Source organism: Asterias rubens, chromosome 13 (genome assembly GCF_902459465.1).
Source record: "Asterias rubens chromosome 13, eAstRub1.3, whole genome shotgun sequence".
Taxonomy (NCBI): domain Eukaryota; kingdom Metazoa; phylum Echinodermata; class Asteroidea; order Forcipulatida; family Asteriidae; genus Asterias; species Asterias rubens.
The window spans coordinates 13177105-13203689 of NC_047074.1; the positions used below are offsets into that span (position 1 = coordinate 13177105).

Sequence of the window (26585 nt, forward strand, 5' to 3'; positions counted from 1 at the left end):
TTACCCGTTACCAAGTAAGTTTTTATGATAAAAATTATTTTGAGTAATTACCAATAGTGTCCACTGCCTTTAAGGTTATATCCTTTATTAAAATTACTAATATCCTTCGTTTCTTGATTTCGGAATAAACCATTTTCAAATTGTTTGAAAATGATTGAATGAATTTGTTAGTTACATTTTGTTTAACTTGAGTCTTGCCCCTGTTTGATGTCTAATTATTCAACAATTTTGATATTATGATTTTATAACTTAGTATTATTATGTTCATTTGGGTTTTTGTTTTATTTCTTTTTCAACCTATGGGAACTTTATAAATCGTCTGCATGAACAAAGAGTTAATTAATGTAAAGTTAATTTAATTCAGATTTGAACAATGACATTTTGGTCAACATACTGAAGTCTCCCTGTCAAAAATGATAAGGAGACAAAACTGCAAGAGGCAATCTTCGGCATTTGCAAGTGCGCCCTCTCTTGATCTCTCCGCCCTGATAATGATAAGGAGCATGAAAAAAGTAATTTTGCCATTCGGCGCCTCATATCATGTCAATAGTGCACACACACACACTCGCAACACGATCGAAAAGCCGGCTTTCTCTCATCTTTTGGTGATCAATTAGGTTGTCATTGGTCATCAGAGTCAGTCGCCATCGCCAGTGTGTGGAGATCGCAAAGATCAGAAGTGGAACCCGGTTTGTGAGGTCTGCATTCACCTTGCCACATGACGTTCTAGTCTCCATGTTATGACAGAGCAAAGGTAATAACGATTGTATTGCATCTAGATAGGTTTGTCATAATGAGTTAGAATTCGGACTCTGCTCGAGTTCTACTAGATTTATCCCCTGTGCATGTGTTACCCGTTATGTGGTTACCTGGTTGTAACTCAGCCCCTGACGCTAATAATTTTAAGTCCCTCCTTGTTAATATAAAATTTGAGTAGGAGCATGCATGCATGCATGAGGGTCTGCACGGTTATAGGCCAGTGGCGGCGGTTTAATAAGCAGTAAAGACAAGACAAGACAGAACTGTACGTTGTCAGGTTGTGTACGATGATAGGGGTGGCTCTTCCTCTCTCTGGGCTCTTGTGTTGTGAGTTGTGACAGTGTTGTTGTTGTGAATAAAATGTTGTGACAGTCTGTCAGTGTCATGTCGGTTGAGTCAGTCACAGCACACAGTTGCGATAATGTAACCGTTCTCCCCCTCCGGCCTGGTGGCCGTCGGGAGGAGGGTTACGTTGTCGCAACTATCACAGCACTATGAATGGCACAAGTTAAAACTGACCAATAATATTATTGTTGGATATTGTTTCCTTGTTGTATTTGGATGTCGGACAACTCGACGGTTCGGACAACTCGACAGTAGAGACAGCTCGACCTTTTACAAGACAACTTGACTTTAACTTTGAGACAATTCAACCGGTGGCCAAGGCAAGACAAGTCGACGGTTGAACGGACCTTCGTTACTGACATGTTTACACAAATTTCCCTTACCTTAACCCTAACCCTACCCGGTCTTCTCACTTGGTGTATCTCAACATTTATGCATAGAATAACAAACCTGTGAAAATTTGAGCTCAATTGGTCGTCGAAGTTGCGGGATAACTACATATTATGAAAGAAAAAACACCCTTGCCACACGAAGTTGTGCTTTTAGATGCTTGATTTCGAGACCTCTGAGGTCTCAAAATTAAATTTGTGGAAAATTACTTCTTACTCAAAAACTATGTTACCTTAGGAGGTAGGCTAGCCGTTTCTCACAATGTTTTATACTATCAACCTCTACCCATTATTACTAGTTACCATTATTACCAAGTAAGTTTTTGTGCAAAATAATTATTTTGAGTAATTACCAGTAGTGTCCACTGCCTTTAAAGCAGCTCTATTTAATTGAGTTCAGTAGCCAAGAAAACATACACAAACCCTTCACAAAGCACAAGACATGCTCTCCTGCACAATCAACAAGTGCTCTTTCGTATCAAATTTTGTTAGAGAAGTTAGTAGTCAGTTCAGAGCGTGTAAACAATTTTCCACAATGATAGTGGGCTTGCTGGACCAGGGTCCAATTGTTCAAAACCTGTTCCATCCAGCTAGTTCTACATTAATTTAATCTACTGCTTACATTTTGGGGTCTGTTGCCCTTTTAACTGGTTGGAGTACTGCCCTAGGTACTACAATACCAGTGTTCTCTCCTCAGTGAATCATATGCATGGGTAAACTTGCTTCAATGGACACATTGGAAAGAGGAGTAATTTAACCCACATCAATTTGAAAGGCAATCAAGTGGCGTGTACAATGTACCTGATGTAACTGTCCAATGGGACACCAAGCTAAACCTAAACACAATTCAGCCTTTTGGCTGCTACGTTTGATTTTTAATAAACCAATAATAATAATATAAAAAAAAGCTCTAAACATTCTGAGCCCAGCCCAGAGCTGTTTACTTAAAAAAAAAATGTATTCTGGAAGGTATAACTTTTGGTTCCTTTTAAAGTTAATGGCATTAACTTTTGGTTATAGAAGCCTATGTACATCAGCTTCTGATTTGTATTTAAAAAGCATTTTGAAAAATGTGGTTATAATGTAAAAAGAATCCGTTTGTAATGTAAATTTCTTAAACACACTGTGCAGTATTGGTAATTGTCAATGACCAGTCTTCTCGCTCGGTGTATCTCAACATACATGTATGCATAAAATAACAAACTTGTGAAAATTTTAGCTCAATCGGTCATCGAAGTTGCGAGATAATAGTGAAAGAAAAAAAGACGCTTGTCACACGAAGTTATGTGCTTTCAGATGCTTGATTTCGAGACCTCAAATTCTAAACTTGAGGTCTCTAAATCAAATTCGTGGAAAAGTACTTCTTTCTCGAAAACTACGTTACTTCAGAGGGAGCCGCTTCTCACAATGTTTTATACTATCACCCTCTCCCCATTACTCGTTACCAAGTAAGGTTTTATGCTAATAATTATTTTGAGTAATTACCAATAGTGTCCACTGCCTTTAAAAGGCACTCAACATGCATGTGTTTTAAAAAATACAACACTGCGCCTTGTACATTTGGGGTTACTGGCCTAAAGATATGATAACTGAACCCTGGACTAAGGTCCAATGGCAATTATTAAAAAAAGTCATTGTGTTTAATGATTGTGCAGTTAGCAACATTCAAAGGTTGACAGTGCAAAGTGTACACGGGTCCAAGGTACAGATCTATGTACAATGATGGCAATGTGCATTACATACGTGTAAACATCTTCAAAGCACAGGCACATCGCACTGAAGCTCCTGGTGGTTCGGTTCAGCAGACAAGGGTTCGAATCCTGGTCTTGAAGATTTTTCTTTGTTTCATGTAAGTCTTGTCCCTTTGTGTTGTGTACACACTTGTAAAAGAACCCAGTATGCTTTGACACAAGTCAATTTGGTAACAAGGTAAAATGTTAACTAAGTCTGTTTTCATTCAAATCGAGATAAATTCTTAGTGTTTGTTCTAATAAAGTCAGTTTTATTTTGCTTATTGTTGATTGTAAAAAAATCTGCACTCAAAATTCTTCTAAAAGTAAGCGGTCTTCAATAGGTTTTCCTTTCAAATTCAAGCCGCATAGACAGCACGACATGTTCCATTAGACAGTTTGGCACTAAAGATTTCACCCCATTAATAAATTATTTATCTAGATCACTTGGCTTAGTAGCAAATTGAAGCTTCTAACCCCCTCCGTCAGTTGTTATTACTGTCGGTTTATTTCACACGAGCGAGCGCACTTTAGACAGAGTAGATATCTAGGCGTCCACAATGCTTAAAGTGGTTTGATAATGTTGTTTTAATGTCACACAAATTTGTTTGATAATGTTGTTAATGTCACACAAATTTCACTTAAAGACACTGGACACTATTGGTAAATGTCAAAGACCAGTCTTCTCACTTGGTGTATCTCAACACATGCATAAAATAACCTGTGGAAATTTGAGCTCAATTGGTCGTCGAAGTTGCTAGATAATAATGAAAGACAAAATACCCTTGTCACACGAAATTGTGTGTGTTCAGATGCTTGATTTCGAGACCTCAAATTCTAATTCTGAGGTCTCGAAATCAAATTCGTGGAAAATAACTTCTTTCTCAAAAACTACTTCACTTCAGAGGGAGCCGTTTCTCACAATGTTTTATACTATCAACCTCTCCCCATTACTTATTACCAAGTAAGGTTTTATGCTAATAAAGTATTTTGAGTATTAGTAATTACCAATAGTGTCCACTGCCTTTAAAGGAACGTTACAGAATTGGTAAGAAACAAAAATCGTGAAGATCACAGATTCACATTAAACTTACACGGTATGTGATGATGATAGTTGAAAACATCCCTTGAAATATTTCTGTCTGAAATGTCATATTTGATGAGAAATAAATAATGTAACTTTGCGTTTGGAGTTTATCGCTGAGGGAGCGTTTTATTAATTTTTTATTTTGCCATCAATGCAATGCAAAATTTGTAATCGCTTTTTTTACTATTCTTTTGTGACCCAGATGGTCGATTGGTCTCAAACTTCTACAGGTTTGTCAGTTTATGTATAATATGGTGGATTACATAAAGTGCTAACACTGCCAGCAACTGATTTGTTAGCAAAAACCAATTCTGTAATGTTCCTTTAATGTACGCCTTGCCTCACACAAGATACAGTGCATTAAAACTTGCATTGAGAGTACTGTATACATCATGTGAATGTGGAGGCACAAATCACCAGGGGTTATTCTTACACTTGATGTTCTCATTTCTCACATCTCTGGCTAGTGAGGGCTGAATCAAAGACCCTTACAGCCTCAATTCCTTTTATTCAGTGTCAAAGTGAAGGAATGCAAATTGTAAGAAGGACTAGGGGCCACTAGGCCCAAATACACTGAACGTATTCAGGCTTTCCTACATGAATAACTGGGCCCATTTTCATAGAGTTGCTTAAAGGAACACGTTGCCTTGGATTGGTCGAGTTGGTCTTTGAAAATCGTTTGAAACCGTTTATTATGAAATGCATGGTTGGAAAGATGTTTAAAAAGTGGAATATAATCATCCATAATATAATGCCTCGAAATTGCATGGTTTTTCTAATGCCATGAATTAACACGGCATGCCATTTTGTGGAGTCAAGTTTTTTACTCCATAAAATGGCCAACCGTGTGAGTTCGCAAAGTAAAAGGAAAACCATGCAATGTCGATGCAGATATGGGTGGACCATTATATTCTACCTCAAAAAAATCTTTCTAACCATATTAATTTCATAACAAAATCAGTTTTAGACCCTTTTCATGGACTAACTCGACCGATCCAAGGCAACATGTTCCTTTAAAACAGCTTTACTGTCAAGTGAAGCTCTCATCTGGAATATAAAAAAGTATGCGCCAAAATGGATCACTTTGTACACTTTGTAATAATAATTCAATAATTCAAGGTTCAATGAATTCTTGTTTCTAAGTCATGCACAGACTTTTAAAAACATGACTGCGACCAGGAAGCTAAAAATGTATCTGGAACCGACATGATGAAGAGTTAGTGAGCGCTGTAGTCACAGTTGAGGTGAATCTATTCACACAACAATTAAACTAAACTAAAATTAAATCAAGTGTAAACACAGGTCAATGACAAATAAATTTTATCACTTTTTGTACTTTGTGTGTTTTTTCACCATTCATTGTTGTTTTTTCCCCATGTGTTTTGCATATAAATATGACACAAAGATGCAGAATTGGGAACTTTTCTAAGGAGTTCATGTACAGGGCCCAATTGCATAGAGCTGCTATATAGAAGCACACAAATTTGCTTAGCATGAAATTTCTGTCTCCATAAAAACAGGATTACTGACCATATTTCCACATAATTTTCAGGGTGAGCAAACAACAGCTGAATACCAGTCAAAAGCAATAATGCAACAAATGGAAATTTGGTTAGTAATCCTGTTTTTATCGAATAAGAAATTTCATGCTAAGCAAATTTGTGTGCTAAGCAGCTCTATGAAACTGGGCCCAGTTACATGTGGTTGAGCAGTGCTCGAACCTAACACTTGGCTGCTGGCCCAGGCCAGTGGTTTTCAGTGTCAGGCCAGTAGACTTATCACTGGACAATTGACAACATTGCAAACGGCCGGTCTTGTGTTTTCCAATTGAATTTAGCAAGTGTCCTTGTTTTTGGTTTCTCGGTGCCAGTGTCAATTAACATTTCAAAGTCTTGATGTGTCTGCTGTGTCTACATGTAGCATCCATTTTTTTTCTCTCTCGCTCTCTTTGACAAGCTGCAGATTGCATGACTGACAAGGTTTGCCTTGATCGTTTTTCAGTGACCAGCCGTCGATTTCACAAAGAGTTAGGACTCGTCTTTTATCTCGAATTAGGACGAGTAACTCGTCCTAACTTAGGATTAATCTTAAGGTCTGCATGCTACAGTGCAGGGTTGGGACTCGTCCTAAGTCCTAAGATTAGTCTTAAGTTAGGAAGAGTTTTGTGAAATCGACGTCTGGGCCCAATTTCATAGAGCTGCTAAGCACACAAATTTGCTTAGCATGAAATGTCTTCCTTGTTAAAAACAGGATTCCCAACCAACTGTCAATTTGTTGCATATTGCTCGTTACTGGTACTCGGCTGTTGTTTGCTTATAAAATCCTGGAAATCAGGTGGAAATTTAGTTGGTAGTCCTGTTTTTAATTAAGGCAAAAATTTCATGCTTAGCAAATTTTTGTGTGTAGCAGCTCTATGAAGTTGGGCCCAGGGCCCAATTTTATGGCTCTGCTTAGCACATAATTCTGTGCTTACTACAGTGCACTGTAAAGCACAGGAATCAAATGGAAGCATAGATTTCCATGGTAAGCAGAGCAATGCAAATGGGCCCAGTTATGTAAGCTTGACTTTTCACTAGTCCTGCAACTTTTTTCACTAAGTCCATATTCCATCATGCTTTTCAACACTGAAGTAGCCAACTGGGCAACTTGGAGAGAGCTTTGACTGGCCTTTTCTGTTGCTTGCTCTATTTAGCCTTTTTTAGATTATACATGGTGGCCACTATACATTTAGGAGTGCACTGTGTGGTTTAGGTGTGTACGTATACAATACATGTATCTAGACAGAGACAAAAACGTTGAGTCCAACTCAAGAACTGACTCCGCGGTAGTACAGCTAATTATGATCCTATAAGATAAAGCAGTAGTCCCAGCCTATTTTCTATACCATCCGCTCGGGTAATAGTTAAAAAGAAAGGACAGTTCTTTTCAGAACTAAGAAGTCTCCCGAAGCACCCAAACAATCTACTCCGCGGTAGAAGAATAAAGACAGACAGTTTTTTAAGAACAAACTCTACCTGGCAAGATACCAAATGGTGTTACCGCAAGTATGAATTATCTAGACAGATTTACCCAAACCTTACAGTGTTATAGTTTTGTGTGCAGCGTATCCCAAAATGGCTTGTGGTCTTTTTAAAGTGGTTTCAACCATGGAGGTAGAATTCTACCTCCATGTTTCAAATAGATTTTGGCCAACAGACCACCAAGAGAGAACGATGCAGGGCACTGCATATTTATCACTGCTCTACTACAGCAAGCCAAAACAGAAGGTCATAAATATTATTAGATTGGCACTTTCCAAGCTTTCAAAAAATGTATACTTTCCTCTCATTATTTCTAGTCTCCACTAATTAAGATCCCCCAGGCACGGGAGGCCTTGATTTTTTTCTCTGTTCCATTAAGCCATTACTCCTAGAAGAAAACATACACCCCAACCGAAAGGATCACTTATATATGTGGCTGAAGTACACATAATAGATCAAAATATCGGAGCACTTATAAATTGTTTTCTCGAGGTATGCTCGTCACTTGGGCTTGGGCGTTGCATTATACGTGTACTTTCAACATACTTTTTCAGTTGTACAACAAGCACAGTGATGAAAGCAAGAAAACATTACCATAGGTACTGTTGGGGTATTTGTTTGTTTGTTTGTTTGTTTAGGTAGCGGGGGTGTTTGTTTGTTTGTTTGTTTTGGTTGTTTTTTCTGCCACCTGTGTGACTGTCAGAGTTTGTGCAGCAAACCGTTCAGTCATTGTCAGTACTCACATCATGACAGACTTGTAACTTTAACCCTTTACAATTTTCTGTAAAAAATTTCCCGTTCACCTCAGTAATGTTGTCATTTACGTAGCCTTCGAAAAAAGACTGTGCTAGGGTCAAAATGTCAGGCCATTAGCTATTGGTCCTATTGGTGTTCACTCTTTTTTTCTTCTTTAATTGTCCATACTATGTCTTTAATTGTTAATCCTGAAAATAATGTTTCCTTCTCCTTTTTAGCATGTCTACTAGTGAGGAACCATGGAGCCTGGAGGGAAGGAAACACACAGTGTCCCTCCCCAGTGACCAGCCCTCCTGGAGCAACGTCAAAACCTCCCTCAAGAATCTCTCACAGGTCCTGAACACTGAGACCCTCTTGCCTGCTCTCGGGAAGGTATACCGGGCGGCTCACCCTAGCCAGTTCAATTGGCACACAGATGAGCCCCTTATTGAGACGAGTCACCCTTTTGTTGGGCTTGGGCACTTTCTTGAGCATGTCGCTTCGGAGACAGAGAGGAGCGTCTTCTTCAGGAGGGTCCTGCCGACGATAGCGAGGTTGGCGGTGGAGATGGAGAGATGGTGCCCAAGAGATGGAGTGCAGTATTCATCACATCAGGAAGGTACTAATAATAGTGGATTCTTATAGCGTGCATATCCGTCACTCAGTGACACTCAATAATGATAATAATATTGAAGTCTTATATACATGTAGCGCACATATCTACAAAACAAGGTTCTCAATTAAGGCACCGAGTATACAAACTTTCAGAAAGATAGGTTATTGCAGTGATGAATTCTGAGACCCAATTATTTAGCACCTTAGAAGGGTTTACAAGATGCCAGGAACACCGGGGCGAACCCCTTCTCTTTTCGATAAGTGCACTGGGTTCTTTTACATGCGTTACACAACACATGGGACCAACGGCTTTACGTCCCATCCGAAGGACGAAGCAATGGTTAAGTGTCTTACTTAAGGACACAAGTGTCACGGCTTGGGATTCGAACCCACACTCTGCTGATCAGAAACACTAGAATTTGGTGCTCTTAACCGCTCAGCCACAACACTTCCACAAGGCACTTTAACATATATATCTTTTTTCTGCAAGGTATGTGGCACTGTGTTTGAATTATGAGACCTACTCCTTTTACATAGCTCCATGAAATAGTTTAGAAGGTGCTTTTGGGTTATTTGATGACTAATTGTACATAAAAAGTACTCACTTGACCTGTTTCCTGTTTTCCCCCTTCTTCATTAATGCATCCATCCATGAAACCTTAGAAAAAATACATTAATTTTTCAGCAGTTTTCAGTAGTTTTTCTTCCTTTGTACCCCCCCAAACTCCACCCCTTACCTTTCTACTCCCCACAAGTTAAGCTCTCATCTTAAAATTGGCCTCTTGGCATTGTGATGGGCAATTTAAAATTTCTGTCAAAGCTACAGGTTTTTTTTTCATATTGATACAGTCTAGCGTCGCTAATTATTCCAGAATAATACCTGTTTGTGACTAAGGTTGGCGTTATCGTTATTGAGGCTGGCTCTGCCACTGAAGGAAGATTGAATGTGTCTCAAAAAACAAACAGTTCGATACTAATTGGCTTTTACGGACCCAGCTGTTGACGTGACAGTGTTTTCCTTTTAACCAGTTAATGTAGCTCGCGCGCCGGGGCTGCTAAAATGTGCGGTCGGGGGCCATACATCAAATAGCAATCAGTAATTTCACCATTTTGGTTATTTGGCTGCTTGGCGCCGTTTCATGGGAATGGTTTCATCCAGCAAATTTCCTGAAAAATATTTAGATTGAATGTTTGTGGTGCACACACTGTATATTAATGAGTAGCAAACAATGTTTTTTTTTTTGTTGAGCATTTTGCTTTGCAAGTAAAAGGAAACCATTCACGTACCTAATACTTCATCTTACTGAGTACAAGGGAACTGACTCAAGATTCGAGCCCTGAAAAACATTTTTTTACAGTTTCAAATACAATTCCACATCAACTTCCTCATTCCAGAGTATTTTTGTGTATAAAATCCTTACAATTACGTGTACATAATGCCAATGGATTGCTAGTGTACAATCAAGCTTCTGTTATCGTTCATTGTACCAACTTTTCAATCTATGTGCAACTCAGGTTGCATTAGTACATGCTGGCACCAATAGGCCCCCCTATCATCTAAAAAGACCAAAGGTACATTCCATATCGTGATGTTATTGTCAAATATTTTCCCATGTAGAGAATGAGTGAAGAGCTTTTAAAACGTAGGTCATTCTAAAGGTTATTAAGTACAATGTGTGCAAAACTGCATGAAGGATTTAAAAAAGCTTTTGAGTCTGTATGAATCTTGCAAAGGTTGTCATATGGTTGTTTTGCATTTTTGGGTCTTTTATTTTTTGTATACATTGTAGCGTAGAAGTTTAAATCACTTTACGAATACTTAGTACCTAAATGTACATGAAAACCTTCATTTTCAGATTTTTTCACTGATCTCCTTGTACCTTAAGATTTCCTTGAAAGACACAATACTTGAGATATTGGGTAATTTACTTTATAACAAGTAAGTTTTCCGCTAGAAACTACAAAATGTCTTCTTCTTTAACGTAATTGATGTTTGCAAAAAATTGTTAATGGCCTGACGTTTCGACCATAGCAGAGTCTTTCTTGAAGGCTAAATATTTATATTTGTTACATTTTTGTTGAAACTCAATCTTCCATCTCATTCTCAAACTTCACATCTCAACCAAAAACTTGATTTTAGTATTTTCATATTTCTACATCCACATACATGTAACAAAAACACATGCCAGTTAACAAATAAAATAAAAATAATCAAAATTGATTTTTCGTTTCTATAAACATTCCGAGTGAACACTCTGCTGAAATAAATACAGCCAACACTAGAGCAACAAACAGATAGTGTCGAAGGGCACTGTGTAGAATTTAGAAAAGCCAAATTGTTTCTACAGTCCAGTTAAGCAGAACAAAACTCCATTGATTCGGGGTCCCCTCTCTGACCAGTGAAATTCTACTGAAACTAAACACGTAAACACAGCGAGGACGGTGTAGGTAGACACACATACGCACATCTCAAAATTATTTGAAGTTGAAATTCATGATTGATTGAGACGTGTGTACGTTAAAGGCCATGTGAACATTTTAACTGGTTAGCTGTCTCCTCCGCCTCATACAAAAATTATAGAGCATCATTTTTTATTCCTGACCTTTTTTTCTTGTTAATATGAAATGTATGTCTGGTGAATTAACAATTAACATGAACTGTCTCCTAGATTTTTGAAAATCCACGGTTAATTTTAAGGAATGCTTTTTCGCACTGCTGAGACGAGGTTAAGCAATGAGTATGGAGAGTCTGTTTTGATTGCAATATTAACTCTCATTCAAAATGAAGGTTGTGGCACTAATATCCTGTATGTACACGTAGCTGCTGATCAATATATCTGCTAAGCAAGAATTTGCAGGAAACCAGTCATTAGTGGTACATGTGACAATGACATGGCATTTCTGACTTGTAACTTAACTGTCTTGCTAAGCAAAATTGGTCTGTGCTTAGTCACTTTTTGTCCTTTAAGAAAACATGATACATACATGTACCTTTGATAATTACTCAAAAACTAATTACATGTACGTACCACTCTGAGAAATGGTTCCCTTCTATAAATAATGTGGTTTTAGAGAAAGGGACTCAAAAACATTTGATTCTGAGAAACGATTCTGCATGAATGTGGAACGTTTCTCAAACTGTGTATTCTAGTTCCAGATTGTTCTTCCTGCAAGGACATTTAACTGTTACAGATTTTTGCCAATATCTCAAAAATGATACCCCTTTTTGAATGGACCGTTCCGGCTTTCCACTAAGCTCCGCCCACCGCGCACGTGAGCAAGACACGTGTACAAGCACTTCCAATGACATTCTGCACGATTCTGCCGCACATGCCAAATATACACGCACGCATGACCGAGTTTGTCCAACCACAATCATTGCTGTGATTGGTCAAATGGGTGAACGCGCACAGTTTGATTGACAGGCCGGATCGGTCCATTGAAATTTTCACAGGTTAGTTTAACTGTTTGTATTTATAAAGAATTTATGAGTGGTTAGGGGAAAAAAAGTATACTTTGCCTTTAAGCAGAGCTCTAGTATGAAATAAGGCACAACTCAGGTTCGCCAAGCAGAAATACTACACATTTGCTAAGCAAATACTATACACTTGCCCTTTAAAGAGAGACAGCTGTAACATCTCAGTGCAGTCTTATCTACGTATCAGTAAACAGCGGAGATTATTGCGTTACCCTAACATCATAACAGAAAATGGATCACGGTCGCATTTCAATCTCTCGCCTTAATCAAGAGGAATACAAGTTAAGGTTTGTCCATCGAAATTCAATCTGCCGTAGCAATATCCTCCCTGCAGGAGACGGGTAATATCATGACATATTAAATCCATAAATTAAAGTCTCGAGATAGATGGCTCAGGATGAGAAATAAATGTTTAGATGTTAGGGCTGGAGGGAGATTGGAGAAATTTGATTGTCAAAATAAATTGTCGGGCCGGATATATATACATGTTGGCCTCTGATTATAGGGATTGTAACGAGAAAATTCACATAATCTTATATTTTATTCTATTTTGCTGGCATGATTTTCTTTAGGCTGTTTTCCGTTTTTTTTGCCCTTGGAAATAAGCAGATTTAAAAAAATGTTATGCTTGAAAAGTCTATTTAAAGGCAGTGAACACTATTGGTAATTGTCAAAGACCAGTCTTCACAGTTGGTGTATCTCAACATATGCATGAAATAACAAACCTGTAAAAATTTGAGCTCAATCGGTCGTCGCAGTTGCGAGATAATAATGAAAGACAAAACACCCTTGTCACCCTTGTCCTACACAACTTGTGTACACGTACATGCAGGTTAGCCCCGTAATCGTTAAAATGTTCCTACTGTTTTCCAAGGACTAAATTTTATTCCTGATTTTAGTTCATTTTCATGTCAACGAACAGCAGGGACTATTTTGAGTCTACTTTTATCTTGTCCTTGCTCCTCATTGTTTATTTAATACTCAACTCGGTTTAGATTTTGTTTCATAGTGATGTATCTGCCTGCATTTATTTTAAGCATGATTGATGATGTTTGAATTTGGTGTTCCAAAGTCAAAGGCCAGGCCCCGGGATAGTGTTGTATGAATGAGAACTTTACGGCAGCGTGTAGCAGAATTAATGGGAGACTTTCTGGGACGATAGAAGGCAGCAGACTTACCGGGTAAATCCATTGTTCTCAGAATTATGCGCGTGTTCAGAACTACGTAAACAATGGAAATTTACCCGGTATGTCTGCTGCCACCTAGCGTTGGAAAGTCTCCTATTGAATTTGTTGCTGTACACAATACACACTATGCGTGTGCGTGTGTGTGTGTGAACTGACATACATTTACTGAGTTTCTTAAACTTGCATTAACATAGGGTCGTACATGTATATGAGTTACTTCAAAAAATTAATGTCCATAAAAACTTACTTGGTGAGTACGTGTACGTGTGCAGAAGCTGTTGATACATGTCGTTTTTAGAGAGGATTCCCTTTGAAGTACATTATGGATAACTTTTTGCCCCAACACATTTGAATCTGAGATGATTAATGCATGAATGCAGAATACAATATGTTCATCACTTGACCAGAATACAGGTCTCTTTGTCTCTCTTCATCACTTTAAAAACAAATTCCCAGAATAACAAATACAGTATCTTTTTCACTTCAAATTTATCAAAATGATGGTCTCTTCAACACATCAACAGATGAATGACCAAAATAGCAGTCTCTTGGTCACTTCATAATGACCAGAACAATGGTTTCCTGGTCATTTTATAGTTACCAGAATAACAGTCTCTTTTTATTTCCAAATGACCAGGAATTACGTCCTAGCCAGAACACATGAAAACATCATTGTCCCATTTTAATAAACCAGCCATCTGTTTATGATTTTTGCAATTGTGTTTGTTCGTGAATCGTTATAGACGCAAGGTTCTTGTAGCCTGTCTTTCATGTATTCTAGAATATAAATAAGGAATTATGAAGATGAGCCATCTAAGGACAAAATGTACTTGAAGATGTCATGGACCATCTTCTTACTCTCATTCTGTGGGATGTGATGCGGGACGATATGGACTTCTGTTTTCACACTCCCTCTTCGTAGGCACTCCACATTGGAAAAATAAGCATCCCTGGCAAATATTCCATTATGCTGGGTGTATTAAAGGCACTGGACATGTTTGGTTATAATTGTCAAAGACCAGTGTTCTCACTTGACGTATCCCTACATGTACAATATACATGTATGCATAAAATAACAAATCTGTGAAAATGTTGACTATCTTTGCGGATAATGAAAGAAAAAAACCCTTGTTGCACAATTAACGTGTGTGTTTTTATATTCTAAAGGCTTTAGGACAGTCTTTTAATATTTGAGTGGGAAATTACCTCTTTCTCTAAACTATGTTAAGTGCAGAGGAAACTGTTTCTCTGGAAGTATTTTATACTATCAACCATATTATTTAAGAGGTTTTTTTCCAGTCACATCATGTTGATCAGGAAAGTGCCCACTCATGGATAATGATGTAAATGTGCAAAATGCGGGTTGAAAGAGGCAAGACCCCAGTGTTTTGTACAGAACAAAATGCTAGTTGAAAATCCTGTTTGTTTTGCCATTGCTAGGACATTGTGCACCATTTTCCATAATATTAGACATAATATAATAGAGTTTTTCTTCAACTTTGACTACACGTATGCCCTGATTTCTTATTAGTGATCGAAACGAACCATACATGTTTCCTAACCTCTTTTCTGTGGTTCATTTCTACAATTGCAAAATCAGTTCTGCTCTGATTTCTGATTAATGATTGACAACAAACCTTCAAATAAAATGATCTCTCACCTTCTCTCATCTATTTCATTTCTATTTTGCAGCATCGGTTCTACCCATGTAACCTTGATTCTTCCCTGATTTCTAACTATTGATTAAAACAATTCATAGAATGTTCTCCGACCTCTTTTCCTCTTTTTTTATTTCTACATTTTTCAGAAACAGTTCTGATTTCTTTTTATTGATGCACAAACCAAAAAATGCTCGATCTCACATCTTTCCCTCCATTTTGTTTGATTTTTCCAAATCGATTCAAAAATCTTGACTCTGCTCTGATTCACACACCATAATATACTCTCTCACATTTTTCCCTCTGTTTCAATTATATTTTGCAGAATCGCTTCAGAGTCTTGACAGGCGGTTTATTGCTGCGATGATTGCCAATGCGTTCCTCTGCACGTTCCCCAAGCAGCAGAGTGCCACCATGAACGGGATTAATTTTGACGAGTTCTTTCAGTTCCTTATTTGGTATGTACAATGTAGTACATCCGTACATTCTGTACTTGGAGGGTGACAGTTTGTTTGAATTGCAACCCCCAAACCAGGATAGGATAATTAACTAGAGATTTATATTGTACGATTTCAACCAAAATTATCAACCGCGCATTACAACATGAAGTATTAAAAAACATTAGATAAAAAGTACTGACAAATTACATGCTAAAAGATCTATAAAAAGTATGCACATTTGCAATGATACCTATGTTTGTGTGTCATCTGTGAGGATATGGCTGTTGTTAACTAGCTAATGGATGTTTCGCTACATGTAGTTGGCCGTGGCTAATGGTTGTAGCTAATGGTTGTAGCTTCTGAATGTGGCTATTTGTTGTGGCTACTTGCTGTTGCTATTGGTTGTAGCTATTGGTTGTGGCTACTGTCTGTGGCTACTGGCTGCTGCTATTAGTTGTACATTGTGTAGCTATTGTAAAAATGGCCTACATGTATGTAAAAAGGCTATGTTGATTTAAGCTGTGAGTTGTTTGCCTACACACAATCTAATTGAAAATAACCTAAATTCGAAAGAAACGTACGGTGTAAGAAAAGTAAGGCCCCCCCAATGGAAAACTCAGTAGCTGCAGTTGCTTTCATGCTAGACATGTAGCAGCATACACCTGTACTTTGTGGATGAAATTACCTATTGATTCTATAGAAAGAACAGGGGTCTGATCAGCAACAAGGGATTACAAAAAAATTATTGTCATTAATCCAACAAAAAAACCTTGAATATTTAACAATATTTTTTTATAGAGAGGAAATTCGTTTTGATTTATTCATTAAATTTAATGGACTGGTTTCCTTGGTAATGGTGACGTCTGGCTAGGCTTGATTCCTCAAGTTGACGGTTGGATGTTAGTGTAGTGACTTGTGTGTTTGGGTCGGGGACTGGATGAGTTTGGTTGGAAGTGAGGGGGTTTGGGTTGAGGTACACGTATGGGGTTAAGGTTTGGGTTTGGGGTTGAGGTTTTGGTTTTGGGTTGGACTTGAGGTTTGGGGTTTGGTGTTAGCGCAGGGATTTGTGTGTTTGGGTCGGGGACTGGATGAGTTTGGTTAGGGTGAGTGGGTTTGGGTTGAGGAATGGGGTTAAGCTTTGGGTTTGAGGTTGAGGTTTTGGTTTTGGGTTGGACTTGAGGTTTGGGGTTGGGTGTTAGTGCATGGATTTGTGTGTTAATGGGTCAGGGACTGGATGAGTTTGGCTTGGAGGTGAGGGGGTTGGGTTGAGGCTTTGGGGTTTAGGGTTGGGCTTGAAGAGAGAGGATGGTTTTGAGGAGACAGGGTTGGCTTGGCTTTATTCCTCAAGAATTTGTGTGTTGAGGTCAGGGACGCGGGGTTTGGCTTGGAGGTGAGGGGGTTTGGCGTGAGGTTTGGGCTTAAGGTGTGTTTTGTGGTTGGATTTGAGGGTTGGGGCTAGGTGTTAGTGTAGGGATTTTTGCGTTGAGGTCAGGGACGCGGGGTTTGGCTTGGAGGTGAGGGGGTTGGGTTGGGGGTTTGGCGTGAGGTTTGGGCTTAAGGTGTGTTTTGTGGTTGGATTTGAGGGTTGGGGCTAGGTGTTAGTGTAGGGATTTGTGTGTTTAGGTCAGGGACGCGGGGTTTGGCTTGGAGGTGAGGGGGTTGGGTTGGGGGTTTGGCGTGAGGTTTGGGCTTAAGGTGTGTTTTGTGGTTGGATTTGAGGGTTGGGGCTAGGTGTTAGTGTAGGGATTTGTGTGTTTAGGTCAGGGACGCGGGGTTTGGCTTGGAGGTGAGGGGGTTGGGTTGAGGTTTCGGGTTGGGGTTCGGGTTGAGGCTTTGGGTTAGGATGGAGGAGAGAGCATGGCTTAAGTTCAGGGGGGATTGGGGTGATGAAGGGGTTGGGATTGGGGTGAAGGGGTTGGGGTTGAGGTGAAGGGGTTGGGGTTGAGGTGAAGGGGTTGGGGTTGAGGTGAAGGGGTTTGACATGAGGCTCGGGTAGTGCTTGTGAGGAGAGAGAATGGTTTGAGGTGAGGGAGTTGGGCTTGAGGTGGGGGTTTGGCTTGAGGTTGGGGTTTGGGATGGGCTTGAGGTGAAAGGGGATTGTGCTTAGGTTGAGGGGGTTGGGCTAGAGGTGGGTAGTTTAAGATGGGGGTGGCTCGAAGTGAGGGGAGGCTGGGGTTGCAGGTACTCAACAACTGTATGTTTGTCATTACATCTACAGCTAGGACAAGTTAAAACTGATAAAACTGTTCCTTCTTCAGTTCTTCCACCAGAAATTCTCAGGCTGCTAAGCTGCGCTGTTTCCTGAACTACTTTGACAGACTGGCAGCGGTAGACATGGAAAACAACTTCAGCGGGCAGATTTCATACATCAGACAGGTAACTTCAATTTCACTTATTCTGGTCGTGAAGCCAAGGACTCTCAGAAAAGCGTACTTAATCACTAAACTAGCCAAGAGCCCCATGAAAAGAAGTCAAGGAAGGAAGTTTCAGTTTTATACAATGTAGATGTGAAAAGAAAACCCCAGAGAATTATTCCAGGGGAAACTGACACAATGGTAGGGACTAAAAACCAAATCCACATATTGAGAAATCACGTGATCAGTTGGGGTCTGAAAACCCAATCCACATAATATGTAGTGCCCTCGATGGAATTTGAACCGAGGACCAAGAGGTGGAAGGTGAGAAAAGGTACCTCTACACAAACCCAGGGATGTGATTTCACCATTTTTAACCGAACTCTGTCGTGTTTTTTTTATGTTTTTTTTTTTTTTTCATTTAGATAAAATATATAAAAACATGAAGATTAAGCCATAGAAGGCCCAAGTACCAGAATAGGGTTTTTAAACTCAAAGATAAATGTATGAAAGCAGGCTTCGCGCTCACAAGCTTTCGCGTTCTCTCAAGCTTTCATGCTTTGAGTTCACAGATCAGGTTTCTTTTTAACATCCTATCCCCTCCTTGGACCAATCTGACCGCCCTTTAGTGATAAGTTTAGAAATAAACTACTACGACAACCCAACCACAAGCTTTAAAAAAGAACCTTGAAACAATATTTTATGGTGTGGAAATTCCAACAGATATCTTTGTCACAGGAGATTCGCAAACTAATAAAATTAATGACTCATGTGCGTAAGGGCCAATGACCTACGACCTTCCCTTGAATGAATGTGTTGCAGGTTTTGCATGAGGATGAAACCATTTCACTGGAGGGGTGGCTGGACAGCAAAGCAGACTTGTGTCCTCTGACCATTAGGCATAAAGGCAGGATAGAACATGCAGGCAGCCATGCTTTACAGGTATTCATAAATTATGTACTCCATAATCCAAATCCATTTTTTTTTTTTTTTTTTAATGTTTGATGTTGAATCTTACCACATAATTTACTTAAAATTTTAAACCCTTTGGAGATTTTCAACTGACAAAAATCAACTGTGTAATCTCAAACTTACACATACATGTATGCATGTTTGCTAGTTCCAGTACAGGTCAATAAAATAACAAAATTATCGGGAAATTTCTAAAATGCCTTTTACTAGAGGATGCAAGGCTCTGGAAAAGAAAAGAAGAGACAAATAGAAAAAAGGCTTGATGGCAGGACAAGATACACCCAGACTTTGGCTGTAAGCAAAGCCATGAAATTGGGCTCAGCTGCCAGCCCTCGATTTCACAAAACTTTTCCTAACTTAGGATTAATCTTAGGACTTGTGACGAGCTAAGTTCCGTATTAATCATAGTGTTTCATGAAATCAGCTCCTGGTCCCAAGAATACAATTAAAACCACTTAAAATCCTCCGATCCTCAGGTTGACTTCGCCAACCAGTTCATCGGTCGGGGCACCCTAGGCGCTGGACGCATCCAGGAGGAAATACGCTTCTGCACGTGCCCAGAGTTGCTGGGTTGCCTATCATTCATGGAGTGCCTACAGGACAATGAGGCTATTGTCGTCACAGGATTTGAACAGTTTTCAGAATGCAGTGGCTACAGCAGCACGCTGCAATTTTGTGGGGATTTTAGAGACAGAGGGAAGGTCAGTACGAGATTTTCACATCATCCTTCTGATTGAGTTAGTGAATATGAATTTACAGTTCTGTGCATAGCTGTGCCGCAAGACACAAACAGTTTAGTTATATGGTTATATAGTGTAGGTTGTTGGTAAATTTTTTGTGGTAAGAGTTGGATAATTTTATAGCATTACCAACAATTTAAATTAGATTGGCCTGCAACTGCCAAGGCCTTAAATTATGGGAAAATGCCTGCAACTGCCTAGGCGGGGTACTTAACAATTAATATTAATATCTATTACTTACAACTTTAACCGATGAGCAGGTTCATCCCTGTGAGGGGCAAACACCACCAAGCCAAGTCAAAACCTGCTACATTGGCTAAAGAAAATATTAGTGAAGAAAACTGTCTTAATATTCAAGAACCTTCTCTGGCCAGAGCTGACGGTGAAGAAGACGAGCATTTGTCGCTACGCCTCAGCAGTTTTCAAAAGAAGAAGGAAACAAAAGCATGCGTCTTTTGTGCACAAAGAAAGCTTTATTTATTCTTAAAGGAATTCACTACAAATTCACTGGAACCGTTCGATTGTCTTGATCCTGACGCTGACTTGAGCAAGCTAGTCAAAACATTGGGACCAAGGAATAACTCACTCTGTGGCAGTGAGGTTAATAATGAGAAGTCCCCTCGATCCACTTAAGTAGTAGTCTTGGCCGATTTCCTACATTCCGCACATGTAGTTCTTTTCAGAAATGCGAAGTCTCTCGAATTCCGAAAAAATCAACCCCCTGATAGTAGAATATAAAGCAAGATAACTTCTCAAAACAACATAATCTACAGTACCTAGCAAGTAGATACACACATGATATTCACAAAAAAACAAATAAATATCGCTGGATATCGTTTCTAAGAGATACATATAGAGAGGTTTACTTTTGTCTATTACAGAAGGACGTTACAGGTAATTTTTCAAACACACTGATTGCAATTGATGCCATGCCGTGGTCCGGATATCTCCAAAACCAATTCAAGACGGAGCACATCCTGCGAGAACTGAACAAGGCCTTCACTGGATTCTGCTACCCGAAGTCAGAAAGAAGAAGCCTTTCGGTTGGACATGGCGAGGCAGACAGTGGTAGCTACCAGGATGCACTCGACCAATCACTGATCTCGACAGATGGGACTTTTGATACAGCCTCTTCTGGAGACAATGAAAGCCGTGAGTATTTATGATAGTCTGATGTATTTAGTGGGTGGTACAATTCTTGTTCTAAAAATTGTGTCTTTACTATTCGCCTTTCCATGGCAAACCACCGAGCTCAGAAAATAACAATTGAAAAAAGCAGAGATAAGCTGTTTTGCCTTCAAGCCCAATCAGTTTAGTGTAGCCCTCACCTTGAAGTGGCCAACAGGCCTTGTGAGTCCGGTGATATCTCATTATTTTTTTGTGTGTTTTTAAAGACTATAGCAGCCTACTGGCAAGGCTATGTTGCAATTCTTGATGTTTTCATTTTATAAATTCAACCAAATATTCTTTGAAGAAGTCAGCATGAGTTAATTTTCTTTCTTTTCCCTTCTCTTTCCAGGAAAGTCTTCGTGCAACTCCAACCTTCACGGTTACAGTGGCTCCCTCAGTCGTGCTATTACAGACATCGCCATCAAGGATGCCACTGGTAGCTTCCCATCTCTCAACCTCTCCCGAGACGAGTCTAGCCACAACTCTCTAAGCACTGTACTCACCATGTCCAACGCATCGACACCGCGTGATGAAAATGGACCAATGCAGAATGTTGTGTCGGGGTTGTCGATAGGTCCGCTGGAAGACTTCGCTGGAGGACTTGTCGATAAGGCCCTGAGGGAATCCCAGCCTGGATTGCTCCTAAAACAAGATGAACCCCGAGCAATGCAAGAAAATGGTCTTTCAGTCAAAGAAGTGATTCTGGTCGATAGCTCTGGGAGCGGGGAGCCTTCAGAAGGTCAGAGTAATTTGCAGAGTCAGGCTAGAAGTCTTGTAAGCTGTGCCATACAAGACGCCGTTGGAGTGATTGAAGGTGAACATAAAAGTACCAGCAAGCCACTCGTGTGGACCAGCAACAATTTTGGCGCTACTCTGCATAGTAGAGAAGAGGCAGTTAACAATAACACCACAACTGTGTATTCAAGTGGACAGGGCAGACCTATAATGACAGGTGCAGAGAGTATTGGTACTTTATTGAGCATAGATAAGGCAACAATTAGTCGTACAGACATGCAGGATCGCCCTAACAAACGAGAGGTTCGTGATATTCATAGGGAGACTGGAAATGAATTTGGTGCAACTTTACAAACCACCGATATGGTACCAAATGATGTTGAGGATAGAGAGAGGGGAGGGGCTTCACCTTTCAGAAATGACTCCCAAGTAACACCCTCGTCTCCTGGAAGGGATTCTCGTAGCAGCAAGGGCTCTCTGGGGGACTTCAGTTTGATTTCATCCACATCCTGTCCATCATCGGACAGCTTCGTCAAACTCAACGGTGAAGGCGATACTTTGTTCAGACAAAGGCACCCAAATCAACCTTTCTCAGCCGATATCATGGCCAATGACATCTTACAAGATGCTCTGGGATCTTTGGGGAAGCATTTTAACATTTCCTCTGGTATTCATATGACCAGCTCGGGGGATTCCCTGGAGGATCTAAGTGAAGTTCATTCAGCGACATTCCCGTCGAGAGATCCTTCGGGATCCTTTGAGAATCTTACAAGCGGGGATCTGAGCAGCAGCTCTTGCTCCGAGTATGTTCATGTGAAAGTTGCCAATTTCAGTGTGGACACCCTTGCCGAGGATATCATAGCTTCGGCCTTTGAGGAGCTAAATAGCATGATCCATGAAATGACTGAGCCATCCCTTAAGGACACTGGGGAACTTATTGGTGAAATCTCTCGCCCTATTGTCCAAGCGAAAGATGGAAGTGATAAAGGCAGGACTGGAGCTAGAAGCTACTTCTCGCTCACCGAGGAAGATATTAGAAATGGAAATACACTTCAAAGTGAACGGCTGAATGATCAACATCATGGAGCGATTCCAAGTGCTAGTACTGCAGACAGCTTTGCTGAGAAGTTCATCGGACAGATATTTCAAGAGTCCCTACAGGGAAGGGGGCCGATTGCAGGAGGGAATCAAACCACTTCAGATCCTGGTACACCCCCACCTTCCCCAACATCACCAACATCACTTGAAGCCTTCCTGCAAACACCACAGTCACTTGAGAAATCTTTGGTGACCATTTCGGAACAGCCAGCAATCGAAGAGCCCCAGTATGATGGAGACAAGAGGCTCTCAAATGATTCATCTGGGACAGAGAGTAGCCAATCTCGAGAGGCTCGCATTCGGGAGTGTGCCGAACAACTTGTCGCCAGGACATTACCGGAGTCAGTAAGGCTGCTCGGAGGCAGTGCTCAGACAACAAGTAGTAACAGCTCCCGGAGATCAAGTGCCCGGAGCTCTATACCAAATAGCTCCAACAGGTCCAGCATGGACTGCTTCACTGAGGATCTCCTCAAGATCGCTAATATAGACCCAATGGGGAAACGACCAAGCCGGACGGAAGAAAACCTTGCTTTCTTTGCGCAGGAGATCAAGCGCATGGCAGAGGCAGAGGAAAAAGCTGCCAAGAAACAAAAGGAAGACTTTGCCGACTTCACTATAGAACTGCAACGCCGTAGCAGTCAATCACAAGTCCTTGATGGTGAATTGATTCATGTTAATTTAATTGATTCTCTCGCCGAGAAGCAGTCGAACGAAGTCATATCTGACGTCTTCGTTCGGCTCTTTGGAAAGCCATGGTCAGAAGCTGAACACACTGATGATCCCGAACCCGAACCTGAGTCCAAACCATCTCGCCAACCAACTGAAAAGACTTGTGAACAGTCAGAGTATGAAGAGCGTGCTTTAATCCAAGGACGTTCGCCTCGTCGACCTTCAGAGCAGGATCTAATCTGCATGGCAACCAACCTGGCAAACTCGATCATCGAGGCTGCTCTCAAAGTCTATAGAGAGGAGCATCTGCATCTTCCAACTACCCAAGGGGGGTACAGAATGGCTCCCATCCATCCCGAAGAAGGGCATAGTACTCCCTTGGATACAAAAGGAGTGGCTTCACTTCAGAGTAGAGTTTCAACCCTGGATGAGTTTGCTTCGGCTACAGCTGAATCTATCTTAGACCAGGCCAAGCAGTGTCTCTCTAAAGTACTTAAGGAGAGAGGAGCAATAGACAAGGAAGAAGGTGAGAGGATTTATCAAAATGCAACAGAAACTTCTTAAGCTGACAGATACAAACATTGAAAGAACAGAAACACCAATAATCTAAACATCTTAAAGAGGTAAAACGGAATGAAATGAACAACCAAAAATCTGCAAAAAAAATATGTTGGTCGTCAGGGACCGCAAAAGTAAAATAAACCTCGGTATGTATTCCCTCACATAACGAAAGACAGTGACAGGGCACAATTATACAAAGCACAGAAACTACAAAAGATTGCTACAAAGTTAAATTTATTGCAAGAAAGCAGTTTTTTTCAAAACATTTCTGAGTTAATTTATCCTGCCCTTAAATAATATTTTTTTTTTTTGGAAGTTTTTCATAACAATCTCTTCTCTATCATCCATAGTATCCCCAACTGGTCACAGGCCAATCTCCACCGGTAACTGGGGTTGCGGTGCCTTTGGTGGCGACCCTCAACTCAAATCTTTAATACAGTGGATGGCTGCTTCCCAGGCTGGTTCCCCACGTCTGATCTATTACACGTTCGGTGACGAGCGCATCTCCAGGGTAAGAGATACCATTGGTATTGATCAGGGACTTGAAGGGTTTGGGTGCTCTTTGTATGACACAAACGCAATGCCCCAGATTTACATTGAGCTTTACACGGTTTAAAGCCATTATACACTTTCGGAACAGAAAAAAAAAAAAAGTTCACAGATTTACAAATAAGGTACAGAAGGTAATGGTAAAAGACTCCTCCTGAAATACTATTCCATGAAATGCTTTACTTTTTGAGAAAACATTAAAACAATTATCAATTCTTGACATCGAGAATTACGGACTATAGTAAACACATGTCATGACACGGCGAAACATGCGGAAACATGGGTGGGTTTTCGCGTTATTTTCTCCAGACTCTGATGACCGATTGAGCCCAAATTTTCACAGGTTTGTTATTTTATATATAAGTTGTGATACACAAAGTGTGGGCCTTTGGACAAAACTGTTTTACCGAAAGTGTCCAATGGCTTTAAAGATAATGTAGGTAGAAAGATTCCCTTAAAATAATACTTGCTGAGGTGCTGTAGTTTTTGAGATATGAGTTAAACAATTTCATGAAAATAATTTTCGTCTCGATGAGACGAAAACATTTTTAGCATGTACAATGTACATGTACAACGGATTTACGTAACTCTTCTGAAAAACTTGCTCAAAAAACGTGATGACTAATAATGAAGCTGAAACTTCTACAGGAAAGTTGTAATATATACATCTTCATTCACAGTGAGTAGGGATTCATGTCATGGCCAAAAACTTGATCTACAAAGGGTGTATCAAAACCCTTGAAAGAATTACAGCCGGGCTTCTTAACTGATGATCAGGCCCTTTATTCACAGGGCACCAGACTGAGATAGCCATCACAACTAACAATATCTTTGTCTTTCTTTGCATAGCTACAACGGGTGATTAACGAGACAGAGTGCAGACAGTGGACAGTGGGTGACCTCTTTAGAGCGGTCCTTGACCACAGCTGGTTGACCCTCAATGTCGACTCCGACCCTCTCAGTTTGTTTGAACGCATCATCAAAAGTGTATGACTTGGAACGTGGTGTCCATAAAATTGGGGTTTAGCGATGAATTTGGTTTTTGAAACTGAACACCCTTTGTCTTATCTCGTGAGTGTTTTTGTCATACTTACTGTCCCAATTGTCATTGTTAGCATTCTTATTGTCATGAGCAATGTCATTATCATTGATGATAATAGTAAGTGTCATTTGTGACCGCAGATCCAAATATCACTAGAGACTAATCAGCATTATACCGCAGTAATAAGCCATCAGCATTGTCATTGTTAAACTTATTGGCCCTGTCGCCATCAAAATCATGCCATATTGTCACTGCTGTCTCCTTGCTTTTCGAATTATCGAAATCATACATGTACATGTTTCTATCTACATTTACATTGTAATGCGGCCAACTTTTGCCAGAGTCGTGGCCACCAATTCAGACAGTCTAATTTTGTGTATATAGATTCAGATGTTTATGTGGTGGATTCTTTTATTTGAGAAAACCAAATTCCACTGAACTGTACTCAGAAATAAATAACATATAAAACCTTAGACTAAAATATCAAACGAGAACTTATTATAAGATAATAAAATACAGCCTATGTAAATTTATCAGGGATGTTTCCTTAGACCTCTTAAAAGCTCAAAGAGCCCCCTCACTGAGGGTAAAAGAAAGACCTATGGCTGACGTCAAATCTGTTACTGATGAACATTTTACACAGATGAAATATTACTAAACAGATTAATTTTAACTAAACATACATGTAACTTATGAAAAGTATTTTTTAAAGGCAGTGGACACTATTGGTAATTACTCAAAATAATTATTAGCATAAAACCTTTTTTGGTGACGAGTAATAGTACAATTGCGAGTAATAGTACAATTGGAAAGACTGCCAATATGACGGTAGTGACGGTACACAGACCTTATCACAAAATACTTGGTACGTGCGCTGTAGGTGTAGAATGAGGTGCATGATGGACTAGCTAGTGCTCAAGGTTGTCTTAATACCTTATCACAAAATACTTGGTACGTGCGCTGTAGGCGTAGAATGAGGTGTCATGGCCGAGCAGTTAAGAGCACCGGATTCAAGCACTGGTGTTTGATCAGCAGGGTGTGGGTTCGGATCCCGGTCGTGACTCTTGCTACATAAAATTGGGGAGGTAGTGCTTTCTGCTCTCTCGGCTAGGTTTCAAATTGAAGATACCCAAGCCTACATTCGTATGGACTGTAAAAGGGGTAACCCTGTTTCAGCCCTAGGAGTAGGTGGTAATGGCCTCAGGAAAAAATAATTGTAGCCCACACCTTGAAGTGGCCTTCAGGCCTTGTG

At 40.0% G+C, this 26585-nt stretch overlaps 1 protein-coding gene across 1 annotated transcript; it reads left to right on the forward strand.

The window, feature by feature from the left end:
- The first annotated feature begins 538 nt into the window (after nt 1-538).
- Nucleotides 539-26382, forward strand: LOC117298503. The gene is made up of 10 exons (XM_033781790.1): nt 539-754; nt 8305-8684; nt 15329-15461; nt 17702-17819; nt 18620-18739; nt 19246-19470; nt 20391-20661; nt 21029-23707; nt 24093-24253; nt 25141-26382. Exons 1-10 carry the CDS (start codon nt 741-743, stop codon nt 25282-25284), a joined length of 4245 nt encoding a protein of 1414 aa, XP_033637681.1. The 5' UTR covers nt 539-740; the 3' UTR covers nt 25285-26382.
- Nucleotides 26383-26585: the final 203 nt, after the last annotated feature.